Source organism: Helianthus annuus, chromosome 4 (genome assembly GCF_002127325.2).
Source record: "Helianthus annuus cultivar XRQ/B chromosome 4, HanXRQr2.0-SUNRISE, whole genome shotgun sequence".
NCBI lineage: Eukaryota > Viridiplantae > Streptophyta > Magnoliopsida > Asterales > Asteraceae > Helianthus > Helianthus annuus.
The window spans coordinates 67740461-67755183 of record NC_035436.2 but is presented as its reverse complement, the minus strand read 5'-3'; the positions used below and the strand labels follow the sequence as shown (position 1 = coordinate 67755183).

General features: G+C 36.5%; 2 protein-coding genes and 2 long non-coding RNA genes across 4 annotated transcripts; 1 reads left to right on the top strand and 3 right to left on the bottom strand.

Annotated features, from left to right (window-relative positions):
- Positions 1-663: 663 nt before the first annotated feature.
- LOC110925856 lies at positions 664-1331 on the bottom strand. The gene is made up of 3 exons (XR_002584792.2): positions 1175-1331; positions 958-1082; positions 664-862 (listed from the first exon to the last, which is right to left on the bottom strand). It is a non-coding gene; the product is annotated as an uncharacterized LOC110925856 (long non-coding RNA).
- Positions 1332-3598: 2267 nt separating this feature from the next.
- On the bottom strand, positions 3599-4086 carry LOC110926077. The gene is made up of 3 exons (XR_002584964.2): positions 3936-4086; positions 3719-3843; positions 3599-3623 (listed from the first exon to the last, which is right to left on the bottom strand). It is a non-coding gene; the product is annotated as an uncharacterized LOC110926077 (long non-coding RNA).
- Positions 4087-4821: 735 nt separating this feature from the next.
- LOC110924989 (RING-H2 finger protein ATL54) lies at positions 4822-5995 on the bottom strand. Its single transcript, XM_022168962.2, has one exon. The coding sequence runs from the start codon at positions 5975-5977 to the stop codon at positions 5012-5014; it is 966 nt and encodes a 321-aa protein (XP_022024654.1). The 5' UTR covers positions 5978-5995; the 3' UTR covers positions 4822-5011.
- Positions 5996-11024: 5029 nt separating this feature from the next.
- LOC110924941 lies at positions 11025-11639 on the top strand. Its single transcript, XM_022168912.1, has one exon. It carries the CDS (start codon positions 11025-11027, stop codon positions 11637-11639), a length of 615 nt encoding a protein of 204 aa, XP_022024604.1.
- Positions 11640-14723: the final 3084 nt, after the last annotated feature.

The following is a 14723-nucleotide window of genomic DNA, read 5'->3' as shown; positions in this document are numbered from 1 at the left end:
GGGGTTAAAGAAAAAAAAAACGGGAAGACGACACGTGGGAAGAAGGAGGGGGGCTTGTAATGCTGACACGTGTCTTGTTAAACTTTTCCTTTATTATATAGGAAGATATATATATATATATATATATATATATATATATATATATATATATTAATGCTTAAAATGACCATTTTGCCCTTGAGGAAAAGGACAAAAAACAAGGGTTTTTTTTTAGAAATCTGAGCTGACTTTGCTTTTGGACCAAAATGGTAAAAAAAAAAAATGAAACCACAAGGACCCAGATGCAAAAGGTTTGAGATTTAGACTAAAGTGGCAAAACTGCCCAAACCTCAGGGACCAAAATGACAGTTTACTCAAACTTACCTTTAAAAGTGACCGGCAATTTGTTTCAAAAATAAAAGAGTAAATTACTATTTTCGTCCCTGTGGTTTGTCAAAAATCACTATTTCAGTCCATTAGTTTAAAAATTGCGATTTCAGTTCTTGTGGTTTCTATTTCGTAACCATTTCAGTCCACCTCGTAACCATTTCAGTCCCTGTACTAACAGAATAAATGGATTGAAATGGTTATGAAAGTGAAACCACAATAACTGAAACAAAACATTGATATTCAACCAAAGTTCAACCAAAATCATATTATGCTAAATTTACCTTAATAACCGAAACAAACATTCAAATTCAACGAAAATTCAAAAAATACACATATTATACTAAAAATTCAACCAAAATCCTATTATGCTAATTTTGCCCTAATATGTGAAACAAACATTCAAATTCAACCAAAAATTAGGTGAAAGGTGAAATTGACGAACCTGATTTCGTGAAAAAAAAAAACAGAAAAACTTCCTTCACTAAACAACAACCTGTAAATAAACTTCAATAATTAACTTGATAAATTACAGAAAATAAAATTTAAAATTAAACATCTATATAAAATACAAAAAATACAAGAACTTACCAGAAAAACAAAACCAGATCCAGTAGAAGAGAGAGTATGATGTAGTAGGGCTTTATAGACTCCATCACAAGATTAATATGCAAAGATGAACCCAAATTCGAAGGTCGATCCGTGTGAAAGCTAATCTACACCGTCAGATTGTGTTTCTTGTGTGAGATTTGTGTTTCTTGAAAGGGAATTGGCGTTTTATGCAAAGATGGGACTATGTGATACATACCTCAGAGAAAAAGTGAGATACATAATGGATCTTTTGGGTTTTTTTGAAACCTAGCTGGAAGTGGAATACATACAGAAGGTTGAAGAATAGAAGGAAGAAGAAGAAGAGTAGAAAAGGAAAGGAAAAGAAGGTTATGAGCGCGTGTGATGTATCGACCTGCAGGAAAGAGAGAAAGCGACGTATTATCTCCGGTCAAATAAGTATTTAGGGGTTAAAGAAAAAAACGGGAAGACGACACGTGGGAAGAAGGAGGGGGGCTTGTAATGCTGACACGTGTCTTGTTAAACTTTTCCTTTATTATATAGGAAGATATATATATATATATATATATATATATTAATGCTTAAAATGACCATTTTGCCCCTGAGGAAAAGGACAAAAAACGATGGTTTTTTTAGAAATCTGAGCTGACTTTGCTTTTGGACCAAAATGGTAAAAAAAAAATGAAACCACAAGGACCCAGATGCAAAAGGTTTGAGATTTAGACTAAAGTGGCAAAACTACCCAAACCTCAGGGACCAAAATGACAGTTTACTCAAACTTACCTTTAAAAGTGACCGGCAATTTGTTTCAAAAATAAAAGAGTAAATTACTATTTTCGTCCCTGTGGTTTGTCAAAAATCACTATTTCAGTCCATTAGTTTAAAAATTGCGATTTCAGTTCTTGTGGTTTCAATTTCGTAACCATTTCAGTCCACCTCGTAACCATTTCAGTCCCTGTACTAACAGAATAAATGGATTGAAATGGTTATGAAAGTGAAACCACAATAACTGGAACAAAACATTGATATTCAACCAAAGTTCAACCAAAATCATATTATGCTAAATGCCTAAATTTACCCTAATAACCGAAACAAACATTCAAATTCAACGAAAATTCAAAAAATACACATATTATACTAAAAATTCAACCAAAATCCTATTATGCTAATTTTGCCCTAATATGTGAAACAAACATTCAAATTCAACCAAAAATTAGGTGAAAGGTGAAATTGACGAACCTGATTTCGTGAAAAAAAACAGAAAAACTTCCTTCACTAAACAACAACCTGTAAATAAACTTCAATAATTAACTTGATAAATTACAGAAAATAAAATTTAAAATTAAACATCTATATAAAATACAAAAAATACAAGAACTTACCAGAAAAACAAAACCAGATCCAGTAGAAGAGAGAGTATGATGTAGTAGGGCTTTATAGACTCTATCACAAGATTAATATGCAAAGATGAACCCAAATTCGAAGGTCGATCCGTGTGAAAGCTAATCTACACCGTCAGATTATGTTTAAAAACCAGGGACAACCGTAGGATCTGTATTTCTTGTGTGAGATTTGTGTTTCTTGAAAGGGAATTGGCGTTTTATGCAAAGATGGGACTGTGTGATACATACCTCAGAGAAAAAGTGAGATACATAATGGATCTTTTGGGTTTTTTTGAAACCTAGCTGGAAGTGGAATACATACAGAAGGTTGAAGAATAGAAGGAAGAAGAAGAGTAGAAAAGGAAAGGAAAAGAAGGTTATGAGCGCGTGTGATGTATCGACCTGCAGGAAAGAGAGAAAGCGACGTATTATCTTCGGTCAAATAAGTATTTAGGGGTTAAAGAAAAAAAAAACGGGAAGACGACACGTGGGAAGAAGGAGGGGGGCTTGTAATGCTGACACGTGTCTTGTTAAACTTTTCCTTTATTATATAGGAAGATATATATATATATATATATATATATATATATATATATATTAATGCTTAAAATGACCATTTTGCCCTTGAGGAAAAGGACAAAAAACAAGGGTTTTTTTAGAAATCTGAGCTGACTTTGCTTTTGGACCAAAATGGTAAAAAAAAAAATGAAACCACAAGGACCCAGATGCAAAAGGTTTGAGATTTAGACTAAAGTGGCAAAACTGCCCAAACCTCAGTGACCAAAATGACAGTTTACTCAAACTTACCTTTAAAAGTGACCGGCAATTTGTTTCAAAAATAAAAGAGTAAATTACTATTTTCGTCCCTGTGGTTTGTCAAAAATCACTATTTCAGTCCATTAGTTTAAAAATTGCGATTTCAGTTCTTGTGGTTTCAATTTCGTAACCATTTCAGTCCACCTCGTAACCATTTCAGTCCCTGTACTAACAGAATAAATGGATTGAAATGGTTATGAAAGTAAAACTACAATAACTGAAACAAAACATTGATATTCAACCAAAGTTCAACCAAAATCATATTATGCTAAATTTACCTTAATAACCGAAACAAACATTCAAATTCAACGAAAATTCAAAAAATACACATATTATACTAAAAATTCAACCAAAATCCTATTATGCTAATTTTGCCCTAATATGTGAAACAAACATTCAAATTCAACCAAAAATTAGGTGAAAGGTGAAATTGACGAACCTGATTTCGTGAAAAAAAAAATAGAAAAACTTCCTTCACTAAACAACAACCTGTAAATAAACTTCAATAATTAACTTGATAAATTACAGAAAATAAAATTTAAAATTAAACATCTATATAAAATACAAAAAATACAAGAACTTACCAGAAAAACAAAACCAGATCCAGTAGAAGAGAGAGTATGATGTAGTAGGGCTTTATAGACTCCATCACAAGATTAATATGCAAAGATGAACCCAAATTCGAAGGTCGATCCGTGTGAAAGCTAATCTACACCGTCAGATTGTGTTTCTTGTGTGAGATTTGTGTTTCTTGAAAGGGAATTGGCGTTTTATGCAAAGATGGGACTATGTGATACATACCTCAGAGAAAAAGTGAGATACATAATGGATCTTTTGGGTTTTTTTGAAACCTAGCTGGAAGTGGAATACATACAGAAGGTTGAAGAATAGAAGGAAGAAGAAGAAGAGTAGAAAAGGAAAGGAAAAGAAGGTTATGAGTGCGTGTGATGTATCGACCTGCAGGAAAGAGAGAAAGCGACGTATTATCTTCGGTCAAATAAGTATTTAGGGGTTAAAGAAAAAAAACGGGAAGACGACACGTGGGAAGAAGGAGGGGGGCTTGTAATGCTGACACGTGTCTTGTTAAACTTTTCCTTTATTATATAGGAAGAGATATATATATATATATATATATATATATATATATATATATATATTAATGCTCAAAATGACCATTTTGCCCCTGAGGAAAAGGACAAAAAACGATGGTTTTTTTTTAGAAATCTGAGCTGACTTTGCTTTTGGACCAAAATGGTAAAAAAAAAAAAAAAATGAAACCACAAGTACCCAGATGCAAAAGGTTTGAGATTTAGACTAAAGTGGCAAAACTGCCCAAACCTCAGGGACCAAAATGACAGTTTACTCAAACTTACCTTTAAAAGTGACCGGCAATTTGTTTCAAAAATAAAAGAGTAAATTACTATTTTCGTCCCTATGGTTTGTCAAAAATCACTATTTCAGTCCATTAGTTTAAAAATTGCGATTTCAGTTATTGTGGTTTCAATTTCGTAACCATTTCAGTCCACCTCGTAACCATTTCAGTCCCTGTACTAACAGAATAAATGGATTGAAATGGTTATGAAAGTGAAACCACAGGGACTGAAATGGTTACGAAAGTGAAACCATGAAGACTGAAATCGAAATTTTAAACTAATGGCTTAAAATAGTGATTTTTGATAAACACAGGTACGAAAAGAGTAATTAACTCCAAAATAAAATATACATTCATATTACGGCCAAACACACACAATATTTTCAGTGCATGATCTTGATTAAAAAAAAAAAAGAACTCACATCTCTAAACTTCAAACAAAACCCATATAACTACAGTCTACTCTTCAAATTTCTCCACGATCTGAAATCACAATATCCACCGTTTAATCACCGGAAACCTCAACAATAACATCTCCAATCGCAACAGAATCCATTGAAACCGACCTTCTAGCCCCCAAAACAGACTCATACTCTGTTTTCGAATCATCATTTTCATCACAATTCTCAATATTTGGAAAAATAATCCCACTCGATCCACCATCATCCTCCAAATTCCCCACCTGGGTATGCAAATTTGAACCAATTAATCCATCCGTTGTAGAAAAATCATTGTGATCGTTCGAACTCAAAGCTGCAGACAAGGTGTTCGACAAAATGCCAGCACGACAAAGCGGGCAATTTGTGTGTGAATTTAACCACGTATCAATGCAAGGAATATGGAAAGCGTGGTTACATTTTGGTAGCAATCGTAAAGTCTCATTATCTTGAAACTCACTTAAGCAAACAGAGCAATCGGTGCAATCGATTAAGTTATCGAGTTTTTTGTACTTGAAGACGGTGATCGAGTTGATCACTGATGGTTGGAGGCCAATGGTGTTGATGTACCAGATGGGATGATCAAGCTCTAACCCGCGGTCTTGGTTGGAGAAGTTGTTGTCTTGGTTGGAGATTGGTGTCGATGGGGCACGTCGAAAACGGGTTGAGCATCTTACCATGATGAGGTAGTAGCTGAAGAAGAGGAATGCACTGGCTAGTAAGGTTACTATTATTATGACATATGGTGATATATGGGTCGTGGTGGTGGTGGTGTGTGGCGGTATTGGTTGCGGCTGTGGCGGCCAGTAGAATTCGGGGTAGCTGCATTTGTAGCGGCATGTTGGGCCGCAATCGGAACATGTTGAGTTTTGGGTGGGATCTTGTTGGTGGAGGAGTTTCCGGTGGGTTATTGCCATGGTGGTGGTGGTGGTGGTGGTGGAGGGTGGGTTAGGGGTGTGTGTGAAAAGGGGTGATGGGTGAGGATAAAATTGAAAGAGTTTTAGGTGAGTGAATTGGTGAAGAGGATTAATCATAGATGATGGTTTGTGTTGATGTTTGGTGGTGTGTTATTATCACTTCATTATGCAGCTTCAGTGTATTAACTATGTATGCATCCGTGTGTAATTGTGTGTGTATGTATACGTAGTAACATAGAAGAGGGGGTTTTAGTTATAACTATTATTAGATTAATTAATATTAATAATAGTAACAATTTTTAATGAATGATTTATGTCTCAAATAGTTATGTTTTCCTACATGATGAGTCTTTCATAATCAATTAAAAAAATTTGTATATGATTTGAATTTGTTGTTTTTGGTTCATTGTCAACGGGGTAAATTTTAAAGATAGTATACCAGGAGCCACATTAGAGATCAATACGTTAGACTACAAAAGTGACCTAGTATAACTAGGTTAGAACCCCGTTTATTACACGGGTTAAATAAATGTAACTTTATATATTAAATAATAAAAAAGTTATATCTTTATGAAACTCGCATATTGTACGGGTTAAAAATGTAATTTTATATATCAAATAATAATAAAGTTATATATTTAAAAACCATGTGTATTACACAAATTAAATAAATGTAATTTTGTATACTAAATACTAAAAACGTTGTATTTTTAAAAAACCCGTGTATAATCGGGTTGAATAAATCTACCAAATGATAAAAAAAATTATATCCTTAAATACCCCGTATATTACACGTGTTGAATAGATCTAAAAAAAGTTATATATTTAAAAACCATGTGTATTACACAGATTAAATAAATGTAGTTTTGTATATTAAATACTAAAAACTCGTATCTTTATAAAACCCGTGTATAGTCGGGTTGAAAAATCTACCAAATAATAAACAAAATTATATCCTTAAAAACCCCGTTTATTACACGTGTTGAATAAATTTAATTTTACATAGCAAATAATAAAAAAAATTATATCTTTAAAAACTTCGTGTATTACAAGGATTATATAAATGTAACTTTGTATAGTAAATAACAAAAGTTAAAGTTTAAAAAATCCCCGCGTTTTACACGAGTTGAATAAATATAATTTTTTATACCAAATAATAAAAAAAGTTATATTTTTAATAAACTAGGATAACATTTAATATTAATTTATTATTTATATATTTAATATAAGATAAGTAGGAAAGAGAGGTATTTGTTTTAAAAATAAATAAAATTAACAATTTAGATTTGAGGATAATATTTTATTAAAGTATGATAAGATTTGATATTAATTATTTATTTATTTAGTTAATATAAGATAAGTATATATTTGAGGATGCTTTCAATGAATGACACATGCCCAAAAGTTAGTTTCTTTTATTATAGTAGATAGATTCTGTTATTAATATCTTTGTAACCTTCAAGTGATTATTCTTTTCTCCTTTAGTATGTGCGTATTGTATTTATACCCGTACCGAAAACACTGCTACCAAACTTAAGCAAAACTAGGTACCGAATATATTGGGATGGTTGTACGGTCCTAGTATGGGTATTGGTACGATACTCGCTTCCTCTTTTGTTTTTTATCTTTCGAGCACTCTATTGATCTTGGTATGAGTACCCGTGCGAGTACCAAATAGGCTTAGTCGGTACGTGTACCTGTATTCAAGACACCATAATACCACAATACGAAAATAAATCATGATATCAAATTCAGTTTAATACCCTTTATATTGAAAATATACTTACACTGATACCAAAAGTACTGAACACCGCAATCTTAAAAACTTGGTACTAATACATGTATCAAATAGTCAAAATTGATACGAGTATCGATACTATATAGATACAGGTGCGAGTATTTGGAAAAATAATTCTCATCCCCTACTAAACATTATATAACTGTCTACAAGATTCTTGTAAGTGTTAATGGAATACAAACTATGTGACAATTCGGATTTTCCCTTCACATTCCACTATACGTTGTAACTGTGTGATACGAGTAAACGTGACTTAATATATTTGATTGTTATGCAAATGTGTGAATATTATAAGATGTGTTAATGTATGAAATTAATTCTTATTATTAGAACTATGATGACTGCACACTTATAGTGTATTATCATTCCCACAAACAAATCAAAGTGTCACACTTCACATATGAGGTGTTACAATTAAGATTGTTTCCACCCATAACACTTGAACAATAGTGTGCGACCAAAGGTGTGGCCGCACACCTCAACTGTCTTGGGCCACGGCATACTAACAAATACCCACACACCCTATGCGACCCACATACACACACAAATTCAGGCAAAATCACAAGCCCACAAACCCACAAACCCACAACTAACTCTAGAGGAGCCGCACACTCATTTGGGGCGCACACACTCATGTGTGCGGTATCTATTGGGTTGTATAGATACCCATGTGCAGCCAACTTTAGGGAATGTTTTGGGCAATCATTGTGACAACTTTTCACCAACATTCTCCTCCTTTTGAAAAACCCTAAAAACATTCTCCTTCCTTTTTGGTGTTTGATGGCGGCATCACCTTCCCCAAAGTCCACGGCAACCTTCTTCTTCTCTTGAGAAGTTTTATCTCTTTTCCTTCTTCTAAATCCCGCACAATCATTTCCATCTCCAGTTCCCAGTTAGTGTTATGCATGATATTGTTGGTATTAGTTTGATAACTTGCTTGTATGACATGATTAAAATAATATACTAGAATTATTCGATGTTGTTTAAGGATAGTATGTTGATAGATTGATATGAAATTCGTAAATTTGATTTCATGCTTGATGCTAATATGCTTGATAATGATCTAGTGTTCATGTTAGAAACAAAAACCAACATTATCTTGGTTGAATAAAATGCACAAACAGAATTTGTAGAATTAAAAGGGTGTTAGATACAAAAAGGTGTTTTGATGATTATTATTCATGAAATAGGGACCTTTTCTTGATATGATAATGATGGATGTTTAATGATTGCTAAGGCAGATTTGCTGATGCTTGTCTAGGGGTGTTGTGTGGGGATGATGTTGTGAAATAAAGATGACTGTTAAAAGAGTAGATTTGTTTAATTATAGATAAATAGGGCTGTTTTGATATTTGATAAAATGATTGACAAAACATGAGCTAGAATTCATGAAAATCTGTATTTTTGATCGATTAAATCATATAAAACAAAAATGGTTATTGTTTGGGTAAAGATGCCGCACACTGACAGTGCCACGTGTGCCGCACACCCCTAAAATGTACACTCTTGATTGCTCCTTATACAACTAAATCATGCTCAACCGCACACTCATGAGACTGCACACTCATTGTACAAGTGTCTATTGCACAAAGTACAAACGATTTATGCATGACCACACACCAACAATTGGCCGCACACTTGCTGGTGGGCCGCACACTCATTATTGGGCCGCACATTCACATATTGCATCGTATGATTCATTGGGCCGCACATTCATGTGCTGGGCTAACTAATTGTTGGACCGCACACTAGTACATTGGAATATATGTTAATTGGGCCGCACACTTAAGTATATGTATGATGGACTGTGACGTTACTGCTTAACATTGGACCTTATTACAAACTTCATATATGGCCCGCATGCTGCCTATATGCTACATGATGTGTGACTTATGTGCTATATGCTAAACACGTGTAAGTATACGTGGACTACTTGTATGCGGACCTAATATGTTATTGGTAACCATAATAGGATGTGGTTGACCAAACTCTAGGAACAAGTAAATAACATGTCGAGCAAAACAAAGGTGAGTTCAAACACTTTACTAAAAGCATGTATTCCCGGTGGTTGGGAACAGAACGAACAATACTTTCCTGGTTTAGGATTGCCTAGTATTCTTGGTTTGGAATACTGTTAAATGCTATTTATATTTCATGAACTAGCGTACTAAACGAAACTCTATCACAAAATCCCCACCTTCTATACCGATTAATCGTCGGGGCCTGGTGAATGGGATATTAGTTGATAGCACTATTTAGGTTTCACTAACCTCACACCGTGCCTTTTGAGGACGGGCATGAACTAATAGGCCTTGGCAAACTGTCAATGATGATAGACATTGACAAACGGGGCAACAACGATTCAAGAAGTCGCAAGTGTTCGGTATTACGGAGTTTAGTTGCTTACATATGGGGTAGCTCCCCATGGCATGATATAAATGAGTAATTTAACAACACAAGTTTTGTAATTTAAAACTGGATAAACTGTGAACTCGCCAACTTTATGTTGACACCCTACTGCATGCTTTGCAGGTACTCAGTGATAGCTCGGGAGCTTGCAGCAGGGAGTGTAGTGGTTGCATTGACCCATGTTGGGTTTCTTAATAATATTTATGAACTTTTAAACTATTGGTTGAACTATTAAACTTATGATTCCACTTTTAACTTTAATTATTTCTTTTGAACTTATGAACTTTGGACTTTAGTCACTAATCGTTGGCTATGTTGAAAATTGTTTTACTATTATATTGTTCAATATGATTGGTGGTTTGATCCGGGTCAGTCATATGCCTCGCGGTGATACTCCGCTGGTGGAAAATGAGGGTGTGACAGATTGGTATCAGAGCCATTGGTTATAGTGAACTCAGTTTTAAAAGAAAAGTCTTTTTAAGAAAAATTATACTATAACTTGTTCTATACTAAGCAACTCGCAACGATACTACACTCCAAGTGCAAGGCTCAACGTTTTAGACTACATGGCTCGTGCATGGTTTACTTGTTATTTACTTGGTGCATATTTGATGATATACGTAATGATATGCTTAGTGTATAAAACGTTAGCTATATAATACGTACTTGTGTGCAATAGCCAAACTTCCCTCTATTTCACTCTGTGTTTTCTGGATGTGAAGAAAATGAGCGGACGCGGAAGAGGCAACGTTAACATGACTCAGGACCAGCTGATGGACCTGATAAACGCCTGGGTGGATGAGGGTTTGGCAGCCCACCCCGGAGGTAAACCTACCGTTCTAGGATGATTAGATCCTGTCTCGTGATGTCTTATCACTCTTAATCTTGTTCGTTTTGTTTTACGTGATAGGTCAACCTACACTTACTTAACCTCGTGTTTGTACTTTCAAAACTGTTATGTATTGCAAACCGCACTCCTTCAACGGCTCCGAAGGAGCAGTGAGCCTTCTTCACTGGATCGAGAAGGTCGAGTCTGTGTTCATGATGTGCGAATGCCCTGCTAACAATTGGGTGAAATTTGCTACTAGTACCCTAGAGGGAAACACACTTTCTTGGTGGAATGCACAGGTTCAGATGCTCGGATTAGCAGATGCCAATGCCACTCCTTGGAATGACTTCAAGGATCTGATCAAGAAAGAATATTGTCACAGGGATGACATCTATAAACTCGAGACGGAATACTACGATTTAAAGATGGTTGGATCTGAAATCGAGGCGTACACCAAAAGGTCCAACAGTTTGGCTGCACTATGTCCCAACATGTCACAGCCTACTTACAAGAGGATTGAGCTTTATCTCAAGGGCTTAGTTCCCCAAATCCAAAGTTTGGTGACTTCAGCTAATCTTCCCATGATCCAGCAAGTCGTCCGTCTAGCACACCGTCTCACTGATCAAGCTATGGAACAGGGCAAGCTGCCCAAATGCATCAATACTACTACTACTATTGATACCCCTAGTGACAACAAGCGCAAATGGGATGGTAACCAAGGCAAAGACCCTAACCCCACATAAACTATAGCACAACAAAGGAAGTTCGAAAATAATAAGGGTCCTCACCAACAAGCTCTCACCAGCCAAAACCAGGGTGGTTATCAAGGAAACCAACCCAAATGCAATAAGTGTAATCGACATCATCACGGGCAGTGTGAGAAGAAACGCTGTCAACGATGCAACAAGCTGGGGCACGAGGCTACGGACAACAGGAGCCCATACCCGACAGAGCCGAACTAACCACGACCGCAACAACTGTCACACCCTCAAAATCCACATGCGGAGTACTACCGCGAGGTGTGCGATCGACCAGGATCCATCCATCAATCATACGGAACAAGCAATTTTAATAATAGTAAAGTTAACCGACCATGAGGATTAGTGAACTCCATAGTTAAAGTTCAAAAGATTTTAAGTTCAAGTAGCAGTCAAAGTAAGTAGCGGAAGCACACTAGAATAGTTCAACAAAAGTTCCAGTTTCTAAATTATTTAAGAAACCCAACACACGGGTTTGGACGACCACTACACATCCCTAAGCTGCAAGCTCCTGAGTCACTGTGTACCTGCAAAGCATGCAGTAGGGTATCAACATAATGTTAGCGAGTTCACGAGTTGTCCAGTTCTAACTTTTGAAACGTAAGTTGTTTAGATAAGACATTTATAATCACGTCATGGGGAGCTACCCCATCTGAAAGCTTACTAAACTGGCGATACCGAAACTATTGACGAAAAGTTGTTGTGCCCCAAGTCAATGTCTATCATCATTGGCCAAGATGCAAGGTCTACTAGTTCACGCCCGACCCCCCCGGTCACGGTGTGAGGTTGTCAAACCTAATAGCACTATCAACTAATAACCCGTTCGCCCCCGGCGATTAATCGGTATTGTAAGCAGGGACTTTTCATGAGAGATTCGTTTAGTTTTGCTAGTTGTTATTTATAAATAATATCCAAACGTATCTCCCCCGGAGATAGTAATTTAAAAGTACCCATTCGTATTTTTCCCCCGGAAATACTAGTTCGAAAGTATTCTTTCCAAAGATGGCAGTTTGTTCGTGTCCCTCCCTGGGACGCATGCTTTTAGTGTGTGAACTCACCTCGGTTTGCTCGGAAGATAGTTTACTTGGTCAAGTGAGCTGGTCAACCACGTCCTAATATGGTTACCAGTATGAGTCAGGTTCTGGGTACAAATAAGTCACATATAACCTACACATATCTAGCACATAACATACATATCACACCAGTATCCTATACGTTATTGGGCCTGTTCCCTCATTCTAACAGTTAACAACAACATGTATCACGAAGTCCAGTTTAAACAGTAGCAGGTATACACAGTCCAACACATGTTATCACACAATGCGGCCCAATAACTTTGTCTAACAGCCCAGTCGAGACTAGGTGGTCTCGACCCGAGATCATGAGATCTCGAGTCGAAACAAAGAGGTTTCGAGTTGCAAGTTGATGGTCTCGAGTGGTGCATACATGAGTCGAGACTCTGAGGTCTCGAGTCCTTGCTTGTGTGAGCTACTTGGTCTCGAGTCGAGACTACATGATCTCGAGTCGCAACACAGATAAGGCAACCTGCGGGGTGGTCTCGACTCGAAATCTGCATGCTGCTGATTCTAGAATCCTCACACTTGTACTATCCAATCACATTTCAGAGACATGTTTTCATGTACTGACCAATTAAATTGCACTAACATGTTTCCACCATTCAATACTATTAACAAATGGATCAAAACAACACATTTCAAAATTTCCTTCCATCTTCAAACAGTTCTTCACTTAGGGTTTTCATTATTTTGCAAGCATGATTATTCAAACATATTCATACCGAAACATGTCTTGCATGACATCCTATTATCAACACTCATCCATTTCTATATCACATAATCTAACATTAAGCTAGTCATGATAATCCTCTAGTCATTTTAGCTCACCTATCCTCATAGAACATGTATATCATTCATCACGCACACACTTTTGTCATACAGTCAACCATAATGAAAGGAGCAACTAACCGATTCAAGTGTGGGCAAAAGGTGTAGAGTAGTGAAGAATGAAGCTTCCAAACGGTGTTTGCGAGCTGATCCGAGACCTCCAATGGCTGCCGGTTCGAACCCGAGAGGAGGAAAAGAGGTGATATTGTTGTTAGGGTTTTCTAGAGAGAGAGAGAGAGAGAGGATGAGGAATGTTTTTGGGGAAGTGTGAGAATGATTGTTGCCCAAAATAGGGAAATGTCGGCTTGGGTAGGGGTTTTATAACCTTCCAAAGGCGGTGCACCCCAAAAGGGTTTCCGAGTGGGCTTTACGGGTGTGTGGCCTAACTGTTTCGGGTCACTCGAGACCAGGTGGTCTCGAGTCGAGACCTTGCGGTCTCGAGTCGAGACCTTGCAGTCTCGGTTCTCACATACGCATAATCATATATATATAATAACACATAAAACAACAAGAGGATCACACAATGCATAAAAGTAATTAACAATTTCTCATTTAATAATATATGTACACAAAACGCTAATGCAAGAAGAAGGTTACTTGGGAAAAACCTAGAGTGTTACAACAACAGCAACAAGGAAACAATCGAGGATGTTATCAGTGCGGAGCTGAAGGGCATATCAGGAAAAATTGCCCTCAACTAAATCAAAACCACAATAACAACAAAGGCACCGAGAACAACAACAACAACGGCAACAATGGTGCAAAGGGAAGGGCATTCGTGATCGGCGCTGGTGAAGCAAGGAATGATCCCAACGTTGTAACGGGTAAGTTCCTACTTGATGATCATTTTGTTTTCATACTTTTTGATTCTGGAGCCGATGCTAGTTATGTATCCGTACGTGTAAGTAACAGGCTTAAGTCCACGCCAACTCCTTTAAACTCTAAACACGTTGTCGAATTAGCCAACGGTAGAAACATCGAGGCCACCCATGTTATTAATGATTGTAAACTCGTGCTATGCGGTCAAATCTTCATCATCAATCTCTTTCCTATCTTTCTTGGAAGCTTCGACGTTGTCATCGAGATGGATTGGTTATCCCATCATCGAGCGGAGATACTCTGTCAAGAGAAAATGGTCCGCATCCCTCGTTCTATTGGTGAACCT